Consider the following 18,802-nt stretch of genomic DNA (forward strand, 5'->3'; position numbering starts at 1 on the left):
TCCACCAAAAAGAGAAACTTGTACCCTCGCTGCACTCGCCACAGGATTATGTTCCCCCTCTATGCCCACGTGGATGGTAGGGAATGACGTTGGACAGTAACTGATGACGTCAGGGTATAAAAACTGAAGGGGATTTATCCACTTCCCTGCCTTGTACCCGCTGTGCACCATGTGACCGTTGATTGCAGTCACATGACCAGATGATGCCAGAGGGCGGAGCAGGCGCTGCCCGACCCAAATCTTCCGGTAATATCTAAATCCCCTTCACGGAGAGGACCCTGACGTCATCAGCCAGTGTCCAGCGTCATTCCCTACCATCCAAGTGGGCATAGAGGGGGAATATAACCTTGTAGCGAGCCACCGTGCCCGAGCGTGGCGAGCGCACCGAGCCTGCGAGGGGACAACTTTCTTTTTTAGGTGGTCTTAATGGGCATAGAACTGTACTTCCGCCCTCACTCACGTCACTTCCAGATCCCTAGCATGAAGGAAAGGTATATTCCCCTTCAGTAGCCATACCTGGAAGTGACGTGGCCTGAGGGCGGAAGTGCCGGTTCCTGCCCACACAGTCCATCAAAAAAAGAAAGTTGTCCGCTCGTGGCTTCAGGCTCGGGGGCTCGCCACATGACATTATCCCCCCCTCTATGCGCACTTGGATGGTAGGGAATGACGTGGGACACTGGCTGATGACGTCAGGGTACAGAAATTGAAGGGGATCTATACACTTCCCCAGCATGAAGGGGAAATACGCTCAACCCACATCTTCCGGGTTCTACATGAAAGTCGCAAAACTTGTTTCTTAGCAACGCAGCTGTTGTACCCGTTAGCCCCGCCCCGCCGTGTCTCAGCCTATCAGATTGAAGGCGGCCGGAGAGGCGCGCTCTGCAGTAACCCCTCACTGCCCGGAGCCGGAGTCAGCGCGGCCTCGGAGGGGTCACTCGGTGGGAAGAGAGGACAGGACGCTGCCAGCAGCATGGAGCAGCCGGTAAGTCCGTGCGCTGGGGGCTGGGTGTCCCGGCAGGGGAGTCTCCCCGGACAGGTCTCTCACTGTCCGGCTGTATGTATTATATATGGAGCAGTAGCATACAGTAACGGCAGTCTGGGAATGCTGGGGGTAGTAGTGCTCCAGGTTCTGCCGAGTGAACTGTGTGACTTCCTGGGGTCCTATAGATGCTGTATACAGGTAGTGATGTAATACTGCATCACATACATGTTCCTCAGCTTGTCACATGTATGTCCCAGTACACCCCCCCCCCCAGCCTGTCCCATTACACCCCCCGTTACACCCCCCCCAGCCTGTCCCATTACACCCCCCGTTACACGTCCCCCCAGCCTGTCCCGTTACACCCCCCGTTACACGTCCCCCCAGCCTGTCCCGTTACACCCCCCGTTACACGTCCCCCAGCCTGTCCCGTTACACGTCCACCAGCCTGTCCCGTTACACGTCCCCCAGCCTGTCCCGGTACACCCCCCGTTACACGTCCCCCCAGCCTGTCCCATTACACCCCCCGTTACACGTCCCCCCAGCCTGTCCCGTTACACCCCCCGTTACACGTCCCCCAGCCTGTCCCGTTACACGTCCACCAGCCTGTCCCGTTACACGTCCCCCAGCCTGTCCCGGTACACCCCCCGTTACACGTCCCCCCAGCCTGTCCCATTACACCCCCCGTTACACGTCCCCCCAGCCTGTCCCATTACACCCCCCGTTACACATCCCCCCAGCCTGTCCCAGTACACCCCCCGTTACACGACCCCGCAGCCTGTCCCATTACACCCCCCGTTACACGACCCCGCAGCCTGTCCCATTACACCCCCCGTTACACGTCCCCCCAGCCTGTCCCATTACACCCCCCGTTACACGTCCCCCCAGCCTGTCCCATTACACCCCCCGTTACACGTCCCCCCAGCCTGTCCCATTACACCCCCCGTTACACGTCTCCCCAGCCTGTCCCATTACACCCCCCGTTACACGTCCCCCCAGCCTGTCCCATTACACCCCCCGTTACACGTCCCCCCAGCCTGTCCCATTACACCCCCCGTTACACGTCCCTCCAGCCTGTCTCATTACACCCCCCGTTACACGACCCCGCAGCCTGTCCCATTACACCCCCCGTTACACGTCCCTCCAGCCTGTCTCATTACACCCCCCGTTACACGTCCCCCCAGCCTGTCCCGTTACACCCCCCGTTACACGTCCCCCCAGCCTGTCCCGTTACACCCCCGTTACACGTCCCCCCAGCCTGTCCCATTACACGTCCCCCCAGCCTGTCCCATTACACCCCCCCGTTACACGTCCCCCAGCCTGTCTCATTACACCCCCGTTACACGTCCCCCCAGCCTCTCATTACACCCCCCATTACACGTCCCCCCAGCCTGTCCCATTACACCCCCCGTTACACGTCCCCGCAGCCTGTCCCATTACACCCCCCGTTACACGTCCCCGCAGCCTGTCCCATTACACCCCCCGTTACACGTCCCCCCAGCCTCTCATTACACCCCCCATTACACGTCCCCCCAGCCTGTCCCATTACACCCCCCGTTACACGTCCCCGCAGCCTGTCCCATTACACCCCCCGTTACACGTCCCCGCAGCCTGTCCCATTACACCCCCCGTTACACGTCCCCCCAGCCTGTCCCATTACACCCCCGTTACACGTCCCCCCAGCCTGTCCCATTACACCCCCGTTACACGTCCCCCCAGCCTGTCCCATTACACCCCCCGTTACACGTCCCCCCAGCCTGTCCCATTACACCCCCCGTTACACGTCCCCCCAGCCTGTCCCGTTACACCCCCCGTTACACGTCCCCCAGCCTGTCCCGTTACACCCCCCGTTACACGTCCCCCAGCCTGTCCCGTTACACGTCCACCAGCCTGTCCCGTTACACGTCCCGTTACACGTCCACCAGCCTGTCCCGTTACACCTCCCGTTACACGTCCCCCCAGCCTGTCCCGTTACACCCCCCGTTACACGTCCCCCAGCCTGTCCCGTTACACCCCCCGTTACACGTCCCCCAGCCTGTCCCGGTACACCCCCCGTTACATGTCCCCCCAGCCTGTCCCATTACACCTCCCGTTACACGTCCCCCCAGCCTGTCCCATTACACCCCCCGTTACACATCCCCCCAGCCTGTCCCAGTACACCCCCCGTTACACGTCCCCCCAGCCTGTCCCAGTACACCCCCCGTTACACGACCCCGCAGCCTGTCCCATTACACCCCCCGTTACACGACCCCGCAGCCTGTCCCATTACACCCCCCATTACACGTCCCTCCAGCCTGTCCCATTACACCCCCCGTTACACGTCCCCCCAGCCTGTCCCATTACACCCCCCGTTACACGTCCCCCCAGCCTGTCCCATTACACCCCCCGTTACACGTCCCCCCAGCCTGTCCCATTACACCCCCCGTTACACGTCCCCCCAGCCTGTCCCATTACACCCCCCGTTACACGTCCCCCCAGCCTGTCCCATTACACCCCCCGTTACACGTCCCCCCAGCCTGTCCCATTACACCCCCCGTTACACGTCCCCCCAGCCTGTCCCATTACACCCCCCGTTACACGTCCCTCCAGCCTGTCTCATTACACCCCCCGTTACACGACCCCGCAGCCTGTCCCATTACACCCCCCGTTACACGTCCCCCCAGCCTGTCCCATTACACCCCCCGTTACACGTCCCTCCAGCCTGTCTCATTACACCCCCCGTTACACGTCCCCCCAGCCTGTCCCGTTACACCCCCGTTACACGTCCCCCCAGCCTGTCCCGTTACACGTCCCCCCAGCCTGTCCCATTACACCCCCCCGTTACACGTCCCCCCAGCCTGTCCCATTACACCCCCCGTTACACGTCCCCCCAGCCTGTCCCATTACACCCCCCGTTACACGTCTCCCCAGCCTGTCCCATTACACCCCCCGTTACACGTCCCCCCAGCCTGTCCCATTACACCCCCCGTTACACGTCCCCCCAGCCTGTCCCATTACACCCCCCGTTACACGTCCCTCCAGCCTGTCTCATTACACCCCCCGTTACACGACCCCGCAGCCTGTCCCATTACACCCCCCGTTACACGTCCCCCCAGCCTGTCCCATTACACCCCCCGTTACACGTCCCCCCAGCCTGTCCCATTACACCCCCCGTTACACGTCCCCCCAGCCTGTCCCATTACACCCCCCGTTACACGTCCCCCCAGCCTGTCCCATTACACCCCCCGTTACACGTCCCCCCAGCCTGTCCCGGTACACCCCCCGTTACACGTCCCCCCAGCCTGTCCCATTACACCTCCCGTTACACGTCCCCCAGCCTGTCCCATTACACCCCCCGTTACACGTCCCCCAGCCTGTCCCGGTACACCCCCCGTTACACGTCCCCCCAGCCTGTCCCATTACACCTCCCGTTACACGTCCCCCCAGCCTGTCCCATTACACCCCCCGTTACACGTCCCCCCAGCCTGTCCCATTACACCCCCGTTACACGTCCCCCCAGCCTGTCCCATTACACCCCCCGTTACACGTCCCTCCAGCCTGTCTCATTACACCCCCCGTTACACGACCCCGCAGCCTGTCCCATTACACCCCCCGTTACACGTCCCCCCAGCCTGTCCCATTACACCCCCGTTACACGTCCCTCCAGCCTGTCCCGTTACACCCCCCGTTACACGTCCCCCCAGCCTGTCCCGTTACACCCCCCGTTACACGTCCCCCCAGCCTGTCCCGTTACACCCCCCGTTACACGTCCCCCCAGCCTGTCCCGTTACACCACCGTTACAAGTCCCCCCAGCCTGTCCCGTTACACGTCCCCCCAGCCTGTCCCATTACACCCCCCCGTTACACGTCCCCCAGCCTGTCCCGTTACATGTCCCATTACACCCCCCATTACACGTCCCTCCAGCCTCTCATTACACCCCCCATTACACGTCCCCCCAGCCTGTCCCATTACACCCCCCGTTACACGTCCCCGCAGCCTGTCCCATTACACCCCCCGTTACACGTCCCCGCAGCCTGTCCCATTACACCCCCCGTTACACGTCCCCCCAGCCTGTCCCATTACACCCCCGTTACACGTCCCCCCAGCCTGTCCCATTACACCCCCCGTTACACGTCCCCCCAGCCTGTCCCATTACACCCCCCGTTACACGTCCCCCCAGCCTGTCCCATTACACCCCCCGTTACACGTCCCCCCAGCCTGTCCCATTACACCCCCCGTTACACGTCCCCCCAGCCTGTCCCGTTACACGTCCCCCAGCCTGTCCCGTTACACCCCCCCCGTTACACGTCCCCCAGCCTGTCCCGTTACATGTCCCATTACACCCCCCATTACACGTCCCTCCAGCCTCTCATTACACCCCCCATTACACGTCCCCCCAGCCTGTCCCATTACACCCCCCGTTACACGTCCCCGCAGCCTGTCCCATTACACCCCCCGTTACACGTCCCCCAGCCTGTCCCGTTACACCACCCGTTACATGTCCCCCAGCCTGTCCCGTTACACCACCCGTTACATGTCCCCCAGCCTGACCCGTTACACCCCCGTTACACATTCCCCCCAGCCTGTCCCGTTACACGTCCCCCCAGCCTGTCCCGTTACACCCCCGTTACACGTCCCCCCAGCCTGTCCCGTTACATCCCCGTTACACGTCCCTCCAGCCTGTCCCATTACATGTCCCCCCAGCCTGTCCCGTTACACCCCCGTTGCACGTCCCCCCAGCCTGTCCCGTTGCACGTCCCCCCAGCCTGTCCCGTTGCACGTCCCCCCAGCCTGTCCCGTTGCACGTCCCCCCAGCCTGTCCCGTTGCACGTCCCCCCAGCCTGTCCCGTTGCACGTCCCCCCAGCCTGTCCCGTTGCACGTCCCCCCAGCCTGTCCCGTTGCACGTCCCCCCAGCCTGTCCCGTTGCACGTCCCCCCAGCCTGTCCCGTTGCACGTCCCCCCAGCCTGTCCCGTTGCACGTCCCCCCAGCCTGTCCCGTTGCACGTCCCCCCAGCCTGTCCCGTTGCACGTCCCCCCAGCCTGTCCCGTTGCACGTCCCCCCAGCCTGTCCCGTTGCACGTCCCCCCAGCCTGTCCCGTTGCACGTCCCCCCAGCCTGTCCCGTTGCACGTCCCCCCAGCCTGTCCCGTTGCACGTCCCCCCAGCCTGTCCCGTTGCACGTCCCCCCAGCCTGTCCCGTTGCACGTCCCCCCAGCCTGTCCCGTTGCACGTCCCCCCAGCCTGTCCCGTTGCACGTCCCCCCAGCCTGTCCCGTTGCACGTCCCCCCAGCCTGTCCCGTTGCACGTCCCCCCAGCCTGTCCCGTTGCACGTCCCCCCAGCCTGTCCCGTTGCACGTCCCCCCAGCCTGTCCCGTTGCACGTCCCCCCAGCCTGTCCCGTTGCACGTCCCCCCAGCCTGTCCCGTTGCACGTCCCCCCAGCCTGTCCCGTTGCACGTCCCCCCAGCCTGTCCCGTTGCACGTCCCCCCAGCCTGTCCCGTTGCACGTCCCCCCAGCCTGTCCCGTTGCACGTCCCCCCAGCCTGTCCCGTTGCACGTCCCCCCAGCCTGTCCCGTTGCACGTCCCCCCAGCCTGTCCCGTTGCACGTCCCCCCAGCCTGTCCCGTTGCACGTCCCCCCAGCCTGTCCCGTTGCACGTCCCCCCAGCCTGTCCCGTTGCACGTCCCCCCAGCCTGTCCCGTTGCACGTCCCCCCAGCCTGTCCCGTTGCACGTCCCCCCAGCCTGTCCCGTTGCACGTCCCCCCAGCCTGTCCCGTTGCACGTCCCCCCAGCCTGTCCCGTTGCACGTCCCCCCAGCCTGTCCCGTTGCACGTCCCCCCAGCCTGTCCCGTTGCACGTCCCCCCAGCCTGTCCCGTTGCACGTCCCCCCAGCCTGTCCCGTTGCACGTCCCCCCAGCCTGTCCCGTTGCACGTCCCCCCAGCCTGTCCCGTTGCACGTCCCCCCAGCCTGTCCCGTTGCACGTCCCCCCAGCCTGTCCCGTTGCACGTCCCCCCAGCCTGTCCCGTTGCACGTCCCCCCAGCCTGTCCCGTTGCACGTCCCCCCAGCCTGTCCCGTTGCACGTCCCCCCAGCCTGTCCCGTTGCACGTCCCCCCAGCCTGTCCCGTTGCACGTCCCCCCAGCCTGTCCCGTTGCACGTCCCCCCAGCCTGTCCCGTTGCACGTCCCCCCAGCCTGTCCCGTTGCACGTCCCCCCAGCCTGTCCCGTTGCACGTCCCCCCAGCCTGTCCCGTTGCACGTCCCCCCAGCCTGTCCCGTTGCACGTCCCCCCAGCCTGTCCCGTTGCACGTCCCCCCAGCCTGTCCCGTTGCACGTCCCCCCAGCCTGTCCCGTTGCACGTCCCCCCAGCCTGTCCCGTTGCACGTCCCCCCAGCCTGTCCCGTTGCACGTCCCCCCAGCCTGTCCCGTTGCACGTCCCCCCAGCCTGTCCCGTTGCACGTCCCCCCAGCCTGTCCCGTTGCACGTCCCCCCAGCCTGTCCCGTTGCACGTCCCCCCAGCCTGTCCCGTTGCACGTCCCCCCAGCCTGTCCCGTTGCACGTCCCCCCAGCCTGTCCCGTTGCACGTCCCCCCAGCCTGTCCCGTTGCACGTCCCCCCAGCCTGTCCCGTTGCACGTCCCCCCAGCCTGTCCCGTTGCACGTCCCCCCAGCCTGTCCCGTTGCACGTCCCCCCAGCCTGTCCCGTTGCACGTCCCCCCAGCCTGTCCCGTTGCACGTCCCCCCAGCCTGTCCCGTTGCACGTCCCCCCAGCCTGTCCCGTTGCACGTCCCCCCAGCCTGTCCCGTTGCACGTCCCCCCAGCCTGTCCCGTTGCACGTCCCCCCAGCCTGTCCCGTTGCACGTCCCCCCAGCCTGTCCCGTTGCACGTCCCCCCAGCCTGTCCCGTTGCACGTCCCCCCAGCCTGTCCCGTTGCACGTCCCCCCAGCCTGTCCCGTTGCACGTCCCCCCAGCCTGTCCCGTTGCACGTCCCCCCAGCCTGTCCCGTTGCACGTCCCCCCAGCCTGTCCCGTTGCACGTCCCCCCAGCCTGTCCCGTTGCACGTCCCCCCAGCCTGTCCCGTTGCACGTCCCCCCAGCCTGTCCCGTTGCACGTCCCCCCAGCCTGTCCCGTTGCACGTCCCCCCAGCCTGTCCCGTTGCACGTCCCCCCAGCCTGTCCCGTTGCACGTCCCCCCAGCCTGTCCCGTTGCACGTCCCCCCAGCCTGTCCCGTTGCACGTCCCCCCAGCCTGTCCCGTTGCACGTCCCCCCAGCCTGTCCCGTTGCACGTCCCCCCAGCCTGTCCCGTTGCACGTCCCCCCAGCCTGTCCCGTTGCACGTCCCCCCAGCCTGTCCCGTTGCACGTCCCCCCAGCCTGTCCCGTTGCACGTCCCCCCAGCCTGTCCCGTTGCACGTCCCCCCAGCCTGTCCCGTTGCACGTCCCCCCAGCCTGTCCCGTTGCACGTCCCCCCAGCCTGTCCCGTTGCACGTCCCCCCAGCCTGTCCCGTTGCACGTCCCCCCAGCCTGTCCCGTTGCACGTCCCCCCAGCCTGTCCCGTTGCACGTCCCCCCAGCCTGTCCCGTTGCACGTCCCCCCAGCCTGTCCCGTTGCACGTCCCCCCAGCCTGTCCCGTTGCACGTCCCCCCAGCCTGTCCCGTTGCACGTCCCCCCAGCCTGTCCCGTTGCACGTCCCCCCAGCCTGTCCCGTTGCACGTCCCCCCAGCCTGTCCCGTTGCACGTCCCCCCAGCCTGTCCCGTTGCACGTCCCCCCAGCCTGTCCCGTTGCACGTCCCCCCAGCCTGTCCCGTTGCACGTCCCCCCAGCCTGTCCCGTTGCACGTCCCCCCAGCCTGTCCCGTTGCACGTCCCCCCAGCCTGTCCCGTTGCACGTCCCCCCAGCCTGTCCCGTTGCACGTCCCCCCAGCCTGTCCCGTTGCACGTCCCCCCAGCCTGTCCCGTTGCACGTCCCCCCAGCCTGTCCCGTTGCACGTCCCCCCAGCCTGTCCCGTTGCACGTCCCCCCAGCCTGTCCCGTTGCACGTCCCCCCAGCCTGTCCCGTTGCACGTCCCCCCAGCCTGTCCCGTTGCACGTCCCCCCAGCCTGTCCCGTTGCACGTCCCCCCAGCCTGTCCCGTTGCACGTCCCCCCAGCCTGTCCCGTTGCACGTCCCCCCAGCCTGTCCCGTTGCACGTCCCCCCAGCCTGTCCCGTTGCACGTCCCCCCAGCCTGTCCCGTTGCACGTCCCCCCAGCCTGTCCCGTTGCACGTCCCCCCAGCCTGTCCCGTTGCACGTCCCCCCAGCCTGTCCCGTTGCACGTCCCCCCAGCCTGTCCCGTTGCACGTCCCCCCAGCCTGTCCCGTTGCACGTCCCCCCAGCCTGTCCCGTTGCACGTCCCCCCAGCCTGTCCCGTTGCACGTCCCCCCAGCCTGTCCCGTTGCACGTCCCCCCAGCCTGTCCCGTTGCACGTCCCCCCAGCCTGTCCCGTTGCACGTCCCCCCAGCCTGTCCCGTTGCACGTCCCCCCAGCCTGTCCCGTTGCACGTCCCCCCAGCCTGTCCCGTTGCACGTCCCCCCAGCCTGTCCCGTTGCACGTCCCCCCAGCCTGTCCCGTTGCACGTCCCCCCAGCCTGTCCCGTTGCACGTCCCCCCAGCCTGTCCCGTTGCACGTCCCCCCAGCCTGTCCCGTTGCACGTCCCCCCAGCCTGTCCCGTTGCACGTCCCCCCAGCCTGTCCCGTTGCACGTCCCCCCAGCCTGTCCCGTTGCACGTCCCCCCAGCCTGTCCCGTTGCACGTCCCCCCAGCCTGTCCCGTTGCACGTCCCCCCAGCCTGTCCCGTTACACCCCCCCGTTGCACGTCCCCCCAGCCTGTCCCGTTACACCCCCCCGTTGCACGTCCCCCCAGCCTGTCCCGTTACACCCCCCCGTTGCACGTCCCCCCAGCCTGTCCCGTTACACCCCCCCGTTGCACGTCCCCCCAGCCTGTCCCGTTACACCCCCCCGTTGCACGTCCCCCCAGCCTGTCCCGTTACACCCCCCCGTTGCACGTCCCCCCAGCCTGTCCCGTTACACCCCCCCGTTGCACGTCCCCCCAGCCTGTCCCGTTACACCCCCCCGTTACACGTCCCCCCAGCCTGTCCCGTTACACGTCCCCCCAGCCTGTCCCATTACACCCCCCCGTTACACGTCCCCCAGCCTGTCCCGTTACATGTCCCATTACACCCCCCGTTACACGTCCCTCCAGCCTCTCCCGTTACACCCCCCGTTACACGTCCCTCCAGCCTGTCCCGTTACACCCCCCGTTACACGTCCCCGCAGCCTGTCCCGTTACACCCCCCGTTACACGTCCCCCCAGCCTGTCCCGTTACACCCCCCGTTACACGTCCCCCCAGCCTGTCCCGTTACACCCCCGTTACACGTCCCCCCAGCCTGTCCCGTTACACGTCCCCCCAGCCTGTCCCATTACACCCCCCCGTTACACGTCCCCCAGCCTGTCCCGTTACATGTCCCATTACACCCCCCATTACACGTCCCTCCAGCCTCTCATTACACGTCCCCCCAGCCTGTCCCATTACACCCCCCGTTACACGTCCCCGCAGCCTGTCCCATTTCACGTCCCCCCAGCCTGTCCCATTACACCCCCGTTACACGTCCCCCCAGCCTGTCCCATTACACCCCCCGTTACACGTCCCCCCAGCCTGTCCCGTTACATCCCCGTTACACGTCCCTCCAGCCTGTCCCATTACATGTCCCCCCAGCCTGTCCCGTTACACCCCCGTTATACGTCCCCCCAGCCTGTCCCGTTGCACGTCCCCCCAGCCTGTCCCGTTGCACTTCCCCCCAGCCTGTCCCGTTGCACGTCCCCCCAGCCTGTCCCGTTGCACGTCCCCCCAGCCTGTCCCGTTGCACGTCCCCCCAGCCTGTCCCGTTGCACGTCCCCCCAGCCTGTCCCGTTGCACGTCCCCCCAGCCTGTCCCGTTGCACGTCCCCCCAGCCTGTCCCGTTGCACGTCCCCCCAGCCTGTCCCGTTGCACGTCCCCCCAGCCTGTCCCGTTGCACGTCCCCCCAGCCTGTCCCGTTGCACGTCCCCCCAGCCTGTCCCGTTGCACGTCCCCCCAGCCTGTCCCGTTGCACGTCCCCCCAGCCTGTCCCGTTGCACGTCCCCCCAGCCTGTCCCGTTGCACGTCCCCCCAGCCTGTCCCGTTGCACGTCCCCCCAGCCTGTCCCGTTGCACGTCCCCCCAGCCTGTCCCGTTACACGTCCCCCCCAGCCTGTCCCGTTGCACCCCCCGTTACCCGTCCCCCCCAGCCTGTCCCGTTGCACCTCCCGTTACCCGTCCCCCCCCAGCCTGTCCCGTTGCACCCCCCGTTACACGTCCCCCCAGCCTGTCCCGTTGCACCACCCGTTACACGTCCCCCCAGCCTGTCCCGTTGCACCCCCCGTTACACGTCCAATACATGATGTGCCCTATTACGCACAATTCTGGCACTTTCATCTGCCTGTGTCTGGAGAAACGTGACGGGGAGGACGGGCGCATTCTATCGCAGGAGGAGTACATTAAGCAGAGTCTGTCCAGACTAGCTTGGTGCCCTGGGTAAGATTTTACCTGGTGCCCCTAGTTCATTTAAATATGCTGCAAATAGATGTCCCCTTTCCTCGTTGGCGGCTGGTGCTAACGTCTCCTCCCAACATGGCCATGTCTGCTAGCGGCACTTCATGTCTATGTGTGCTTGATGATGTGGGTGCGGGCCACGGTGCCTGCTGGGTGCCCTCTTGGAGCAATGGCGCCCTAGGAATTCGTCTATATATGGCTACAGGTGGCTCTGACTGTTAATGGGCCTATTCATTAGCAGATCTTTCTCTACGCTGAAAGACAAAAGATTTATCCCTTGAAACTCCCTGGGGCTGATTTGACCTATATCTCTTATGTACATGAAAGATTTTTGCGAACGTTGCATGACATTCAGGGAGTGGATTTTTTTTTAATGTTTCTATTAACTTTCATTAAAAATATTGTTCCTCGTTTACCGCTTATAAACTGACAGATATTTCTAATATCTGGCAGCGATAATTGACCAACATGTTGGAGAGACAAAAGACACAATTTGTCGGCTGCGGGAGTGCGCATCTGTCATCGTTCAGGGCCTATCCATGACGAGATATCGTTCAAATTGATCTGCTAATGGATAGGCCCCTTAAGAGAGCTCTAATGTAAATGCAAATCCATGTTATTGGCTGAATGTGAATGCGCTGCTGGTTCTTTCTAAAGCTGGGTACACACTGTACCATAAATTGTTGGGCAGCACAGCTGGTGTTATGGTTAGCATTACTGGCTCACAGCACTGAGGTCGTGAGTTCAATTCCCGCTGCGGCCCTAAGAGTGTGGAGTTTGTTTATTCTCCCTGTGTCTGCGTGGGTTTCCTCCGGGTGCTCCGGTTTCCTCCCACATTCCAAAAATATACTGGTAGGTTAATTGGCTCCTAACAAAAATAAACCCTAGTGTGTACATGCGTGTATGTGTAGGGAAATAGTGTAAGCTCCACTGGGGCAGGGACTGATATGAATGGCCAAATAATCGTTCGCATAGCGGATGAGCGATATATTGCTCAGTGCATCAGGTCAAGTTTACAAATAATATATCTGTGAACGTTGTTGTTCATATGTAGTTTCTTCCGTGCAGCACTGATGTATCCTGAGCATCTGCCAGTGTGCACAGGTTACCGACCTGTTGTTCTGGCTGCAAGAACCGCCAACCATGACATTACAGCTTGGTGGGCACGTTTAAATGCCCACCTAGGTGTGATGCTGGTTGGGTACGGTAATGATTGGAAGAGGCTTCTGCTGAGTGGGTATGGTAATGATGGGAAGGATCTCTGCTTGGTGGGTATGGTAATGATGGGAAGGGACCTCTGCTGGATTGGTATGGTAATGATGGATGTGTATGGTAATGATGGGAAGGGACCTCTGCTGGATGGGTACGGTGATGATTGGAAGGGACCTCTGCTGGATGGGTACGGTGATGATGGGAAGGGACCTCTGCTGGATGGGTACGGTAATGATGGGAAGGGACCTCTGCTGGATGGGTACGGTGATGATGGGAAGGGACCTCCTGCTGGATGGGTACGGTAATGATGGGAAGGGACCTCCTACTGGATGGGTACGGTAATGATGGGAAGGGACCTCCTACTGGATGGGTACGGTAATGATGGGAAGGGACCTCTGCTGGATGGGTACGGTAATGATGGGAAGGGACCTCCTGCTGGATGGGTACGGTGATGATGGGAAGGGACCTCTGCTGGAAGAGCACATTAATGATGTATGAACTTCGAAGGTGGGAGAGGGTCCAAGAGACCTCCGCTCAGGAGCTGCATGCTTTGTATAGTTACTGCAGCTTTCTAGCAGACATCCTTGAAATGAGTTAGCACAGTACCCTCCCGTGTCCAGCAATGGAAGAGGGGATTGTGTGAAGCCCAATTAATGGCCTAAGTAATAATTTGTGTAAAACATGTTTAATATCCCAAAGGTTATATACATGGTTACATAGTTTTACTGTCTCTATTGTTTTGTGGACAAATATCTCATCCATCTTTTATTTACTTTAGGAAGATCCTTCCCTGGAGCGTAATTTTAAAGGCCACAGAGACACCGTTACGAGTGTGGATTTCAATCCTAACATGAAGCAGATAGGTGAATACTTTACACTGAGAGAGCTCCAAGGGTACTATACCCAATGAATCGTATGTACAGATTTGTCCATATACATCTATCCTCCGCGTTTGCGAATAAAACGCATTTTAAGGAAAAAAGTTGCAGGAGAAGACCCTTGGGATTAGATGGGCTGTTTATCGGCTAAATGTATGTGGTCACATCTGTAACGGTCACATCTTCGCTTTTTCACCATAAGGGGCTTAAATGGGTGTTAGCAGGGCACTCGCACGTTATCAAAGATCAGAGATGACGGCTCAGTGAAATTGCAGCCATGCGGAGTGGAGCGTCCGCATCATTTTACGTTTTCAGACAGATCTTTTACACCAGGGGCCAGGCGGATGAGCGCTGATCATGTAGGCGGCAGTCTGGCCTCAGTCATCCGACGCTGCTGTTATCCGCGTTCAGTTCTGTGCACACAATGTGGAAGCAAATACAGCCGATATGGACGGACTCTGCATAAGCCCCATATTGTACGTAAAGATCATTACTCCTCTGCATTTATTAATATATCCAAATAAGGAGCAAACACAGGGGCCCTGATCCACCATTGTGTTCTGATCACAGCTGGGGAGGAGAGGGCTGGGCGGGAGGCTCTCTCTGTGGGGCTGAATACGGTATCTGCTATCGACCTATACTAATATGTTGATATAGAATTATAAATGATTGTCCCCGGCTAGCTGGCTATTTTACAGTCAGTTTAGCAATATCCTCTGTGTCTTATAGTAATTCATGTATGGTGTTACCATTACAGCCAGTGGCTCCATGGACTCGTGCGTTATGGTCTGGAACATGAAACCCCAGACGCGGGCCTATCGCTTCGTAGGCCACAAAGACGCTGTAATGTCTGTGGAGTTTTCACCCTCCGGGCATCTGCTGGCATCGGCGTCCAGAGACAAAACCGTGCGCCTGTGGGTTCCCAGCGTGTAAGTGTTACCAGTGTTACTTTGTCTTCAGCTCCTGGGCACCATAGTAGCACATTATAGAAGCCGTTACATGGTAACTCCTAGGGAAGGGTCTTGTCTTGTGCTGTAATAATATTCATGTTGCAGAAATATCCTTCATCCGATAAGTGTTCTGCCTGCCTCTGTCCCATAAATCCCATTATCGCCTCCTAAATCTCTCTGTTAACCACTTATGTGATCCAGCCCTGTCATAATCGTATCCGTTTCCCTAATCACTTGATTATATTTTGTATTGTGTTACACAGTATAGGACTTAAACACCAGGAGAACATATTAGGATAATGGTTTTAGAGAAGTAACACGTCATAGAATCCCATTGGTCAGCAGATCTCTGTGTCTCTCAGAATCTATATCTATCTGTACGGGTTCCGGACTATAGACAGGCAGAAATTAGTTAGACAATTTCTAGGTAGACAGTCAATAGTTAGACAAGGATAAAAGTTCGACACACACAAAAGTCAGACACACTAAAGTTAGACATGTAAAAAGTTCGACAGGTCAAAAGTTCGACATGAAAGAGATCGACACAAAAATGGTTGACACATTTTTTTGTTTGTTTTTTAGGATTAGGCTTAGAGTTAGGCACTTACTGGAGGGTTAGGCACCATGGGGAGGGTTAGGGTGAAGATTAGGGCTAAAAAAATAAATAAAAAAAATTGTCGGCCATTTTCGTGTCGGCCTGTAGACCCTGTCGACCTCTTGTACTCGTCTGACTTTTGACGTGTCGTCTGACTTTTGACGTGTCGTCTGACTTTTGACGTGTCGTCTGACTTTTGACGTGTCGTCTGACTTTTGACGTGTCGTCTGACTTTTGACGTGTCGTCTGACTTTTGACGTGTCGTCTGACTTTTGACGTGTCGTCTGACTTTTGACGTGTCGTCTGACTTTTGTCTGTCTAACTATTGACTGTCTAACTATTGACTGTCTAACTATTGACTGTCTAACTATTGACTGTCTAACTATTGACTGTCTAACTATTGACTGTCTAACTATTGACTGTCTAACTATTGACTGTCTAACTATTGACTGTCTAACTATTGACTGTCTAACTATTGACTGTCTAACTATTGACTGTCTAACTATTGACTGTCTAACTATTGACTGTCTAACAGTTGGTGTCTATCTAGACGTTGTCTAACTAATTACTGTCTATCTCTTATACCACACCCAGATTTTGATGCAGATGTCACTATTGTATAGAGCATTTGTGGAGGAAGGTTTAGGTGTATGACAAGAGGGCCGAGCACTGATGATTTTAGTGAAGCAAGTCAATGAAAAAAACAGACGTCCGAGCGCTTACTTGACTTGCGCTGCCTAAACCATTATAGATATATCACAATGATGGATTTTATTTTTTACCATGTAGAGATTGTTCCGTATAATCCGCTTTCTCCAGTAAAGGTGATGTGAGCTCTGTTTACTGATACAAAATGTCAGTTTTTCCCTTTTGTTACCGTCCTGATTTCATTTATGTGAAAAACGATTCTTTAATTTCAAACAAGTCCAATTCCCGGTAAGAGTCGGCTTTGGCATGACAATCAGTAAAGTACAGGGCAGAATCCATTAGCTGTGATAAAACGAACACTTATGAGAAGTTTTCGCTCTATTCGCCAGTTTTGGTGCAATATTTTACCGTCTTTTGGCTATGCACACTCCCGTTATTGGCACGCTCCCGTTATTGGCACGCTCCCGTTATTGGCACGCTCCCGTTACAAAGGAGGCAAAAAAAATGCATTTGTGCGAAAACTGCACATTGTGAAACCAGCGAAAAAGTACAGAACATTTTGGGGAAGTCAGTCTGTACCCCATGAAAAGCCGTCTGACATAGGAAATCAATATAGAAGTGTAGTAAAGGCCCTGATAAAAGTATTTTGGGTTCTTAAATTGTATGAAATGGCTGTTATAGGCATATTTGCTTAAGTGTGGAAAAATTATAAAAAGCAATATTTTTTGGAGAAAATAATTGCTGCAGTTAAATTGGGGGTACATTAAAATGGGGGCTAGTATATTTTTGTGTCTATAAAGAGCACTTTTTAAAAAATGTTAAAACTACACCTGCTGTAGCCACCTGCAATCTCAAAAACACCTGTCCCATCCATGCAGCCCCCCCAAAGGCCTGTCCCATCCATGCAGCCCCCCAAAGTACCTGAGCCAGTACTTGAATCCATTTTCCACTACTTTTTAATTTTTTCACCTCAAAATTGTCATTTATTGGTCAAACTAAGCTAATGAAAAAAATTTGCACAACTTTTTCACCCGCTCTGGGATTTTCAGCTGCTCTGAGATGGTGGAAACAGTTCGCCGTGTTTTTGTCTATGAAGTTTTCACACATGCGAAATCTAGGATTGCGCGATATGCATTTATGTGCGACCAATTCACACCTGCGAGAAGTTTTCTCCAAACCGCGTCTTTTCAACCTAAGTGGAGATTGTTTTGCTAATGGACAACTTTAAGTGGCCCCTTTTCTGTGTTACGACAAAGCGAAATAATTTTTGTGTTGACGTCGGGAGGAAAAACGCCGAATGTCATCTACAAAGCAATCTTGTAAGACCTCGATTAAAAAAAAAAAAAAAAAAGACTAAGGCCGTAAATTCCAAATGGCTCCTGTGTGGAGTCTGGGGCGGGTCATTTCCCTGCTCAGATCTATTGGTACGACATCGCCATCTGTAGGTGGTGGAAGTCACTGCAAGGGTAAATAAATCCTTTTCAAGTCACACAGTAGAAATTTGCGCAATGTGAGGAAATGGTTGTAATGAACACAAACATAATGCCGGGGGACTTGGTATCAGACCCTAATGTTGGTGCATGAGTTGTCTTTACAGGGTTTTGGGAATTCAAGGAAATCCTTCTTTTAAAGAAAAATCCATTTGAACATCTCACAAAAGAACAAAGCACATTGCGTGCACATAAAATGAATCCCACGGCTCTCCACATTAATAGGCACCAATTAGAAATATCCAACTATAAGCAACGCTGCACCCAGTTCAGGAAATATACCATAAGGCACATAGATGCAATGCATTTACCTCAGGACAAGATCCTCGCAGAGGCAATTTCGGAAATGGACGTAAATGGTGGGAAACGCAGATCTGAGAGTACAACAATCCAAGTATAACTCTGCATTCTCCCTGCACAGGATTAGGCGCAGCACAAACCTCCTCCAATCCAAGCGTCTCTCATTCAGAGCTCAGCATGGCGCTCTGGAAGGGGGCTTTTTCCCATTTGCAAGACGTCCATGGAACGATGCCCATCCAGAACGACCTAGTGTGGACGCTACAGTGCTGTTACTATAGTTACATGGATAAAGCTGTGGCCAATGCAACATTTGACCCACTTAGGTATCAGTAAGCAGAAATCCTAAAGGATGATCACACGTTCTCTGCAAAGTGCATGAGGGTTACTTGTGGCTTCCTGCGCTGTGCGTCTGTATGCTGCAGAACCATAGATTAGGAGTTGGGAACGGTATTTGTAGAGCGGTCGTTGTGGGCTGAGCCCCTAACGTCCTCAGTGGGTCACTATACGTCATTTACGTGACTTCTCTTTATTTCAGAAAAGGAGAATCCACCATGTTTAAAGCCCATACCGCCACGGTGCGCAGCGTCAGTTTCTCTGGCGACGGACAGTCTCTGGTCACTGCCTCCGATGACAAAACGGTGAAAGTGTGGGCGGTTCACCGGCAGAAATTCCTCTTCTCCCTGAGCCAGCACATAAACTGGGTGCGCTGTGCCAAGTAAGTGCCGTCAGCTGCAGAATATATTGGTGCTTTATAAATATCTGATCAATTAAGCAATATGTATACTTTTCTTACGGCTACTTCTTATATTAAGCTATACTTATTATAACAATCCTACAAAGTCCGTCCTGAGTCAGACTGGCACAATGGGAGCTTTTAGCGTCTGAAATCGACCGCTTTTGGCACAATGGGAGCTTATCTGACTAGGGAACGACTTGCGGGCGTGCCACCTTAACCCCACCAGCACGTCCCTACGGGTCAACGGAGGGAAGGGGCTGCGGGACAGTACTGCCAGGATAAGTGTGTGTGTGCGGGCATAACCTGGCAAATGTCCGGGTCCAGTAAGCTAGTGCAATGGTTCCCACACTGGGGGCCGCGGGGCGAGTTGGTGTTCCATGTCATAGGCAATCATAAAATATGTAAAGAAACAGAAGTGGAGCCCTGTCCAACCACC

At 58.0% G+C, this 18,802-nt stretch overlaps 1 protein-coding gene across 2 annotated transcripts in view; it reads left to right on the forward strand.

Annotated features, from left to right (window-relative positions):
* Positions 1–552: 552 nt before the first annotated feature.
* The window catches only part of POC1A (POC1 centriolar protein A), a 30,990-nt gene continuing 12,740 nt past the window's right edge, over positions 553–18,802 (forward strand). The window contains exons 1-4 of one of the 2 annotated variants that reach the window (XM_088463841.1): positions 553–982; positions 13,548–13,632; positions 14,405–14,576; positions 18,166–18,345. In XM_088463841.1, coding sequence (XP_088319967.1) covers positions 971–982; positions 13,548–13,632; positions 14,405–14,576; positions 18,166–18,345 — 449 coding nt within the window. In that variant the 5' untranslated portion in view covers positions 553–970. The remainder of the gene's footprint in view (positions 983–13,547; positions 13,633–14,404; positions 14,577–18,165; positions 18,346–18,802) is intronic. The other variant, XM_088463842.1, reaches the window with a different exon arrangement.

This window comes from Taudactylus pleione, unplaced genomic scaffold (genome assembly GCF_031769625.1).
Source record: "Taudactylus pleione unplaced genomic scaffold, aTauple2 ptg001470l, whole genome shotgun sequence".
NCBI lineage: Eukaryota > Metazoa > Chordata > Amphibia > Anura > Myobatrachidae > Taudactylus > Taudactylus pleione.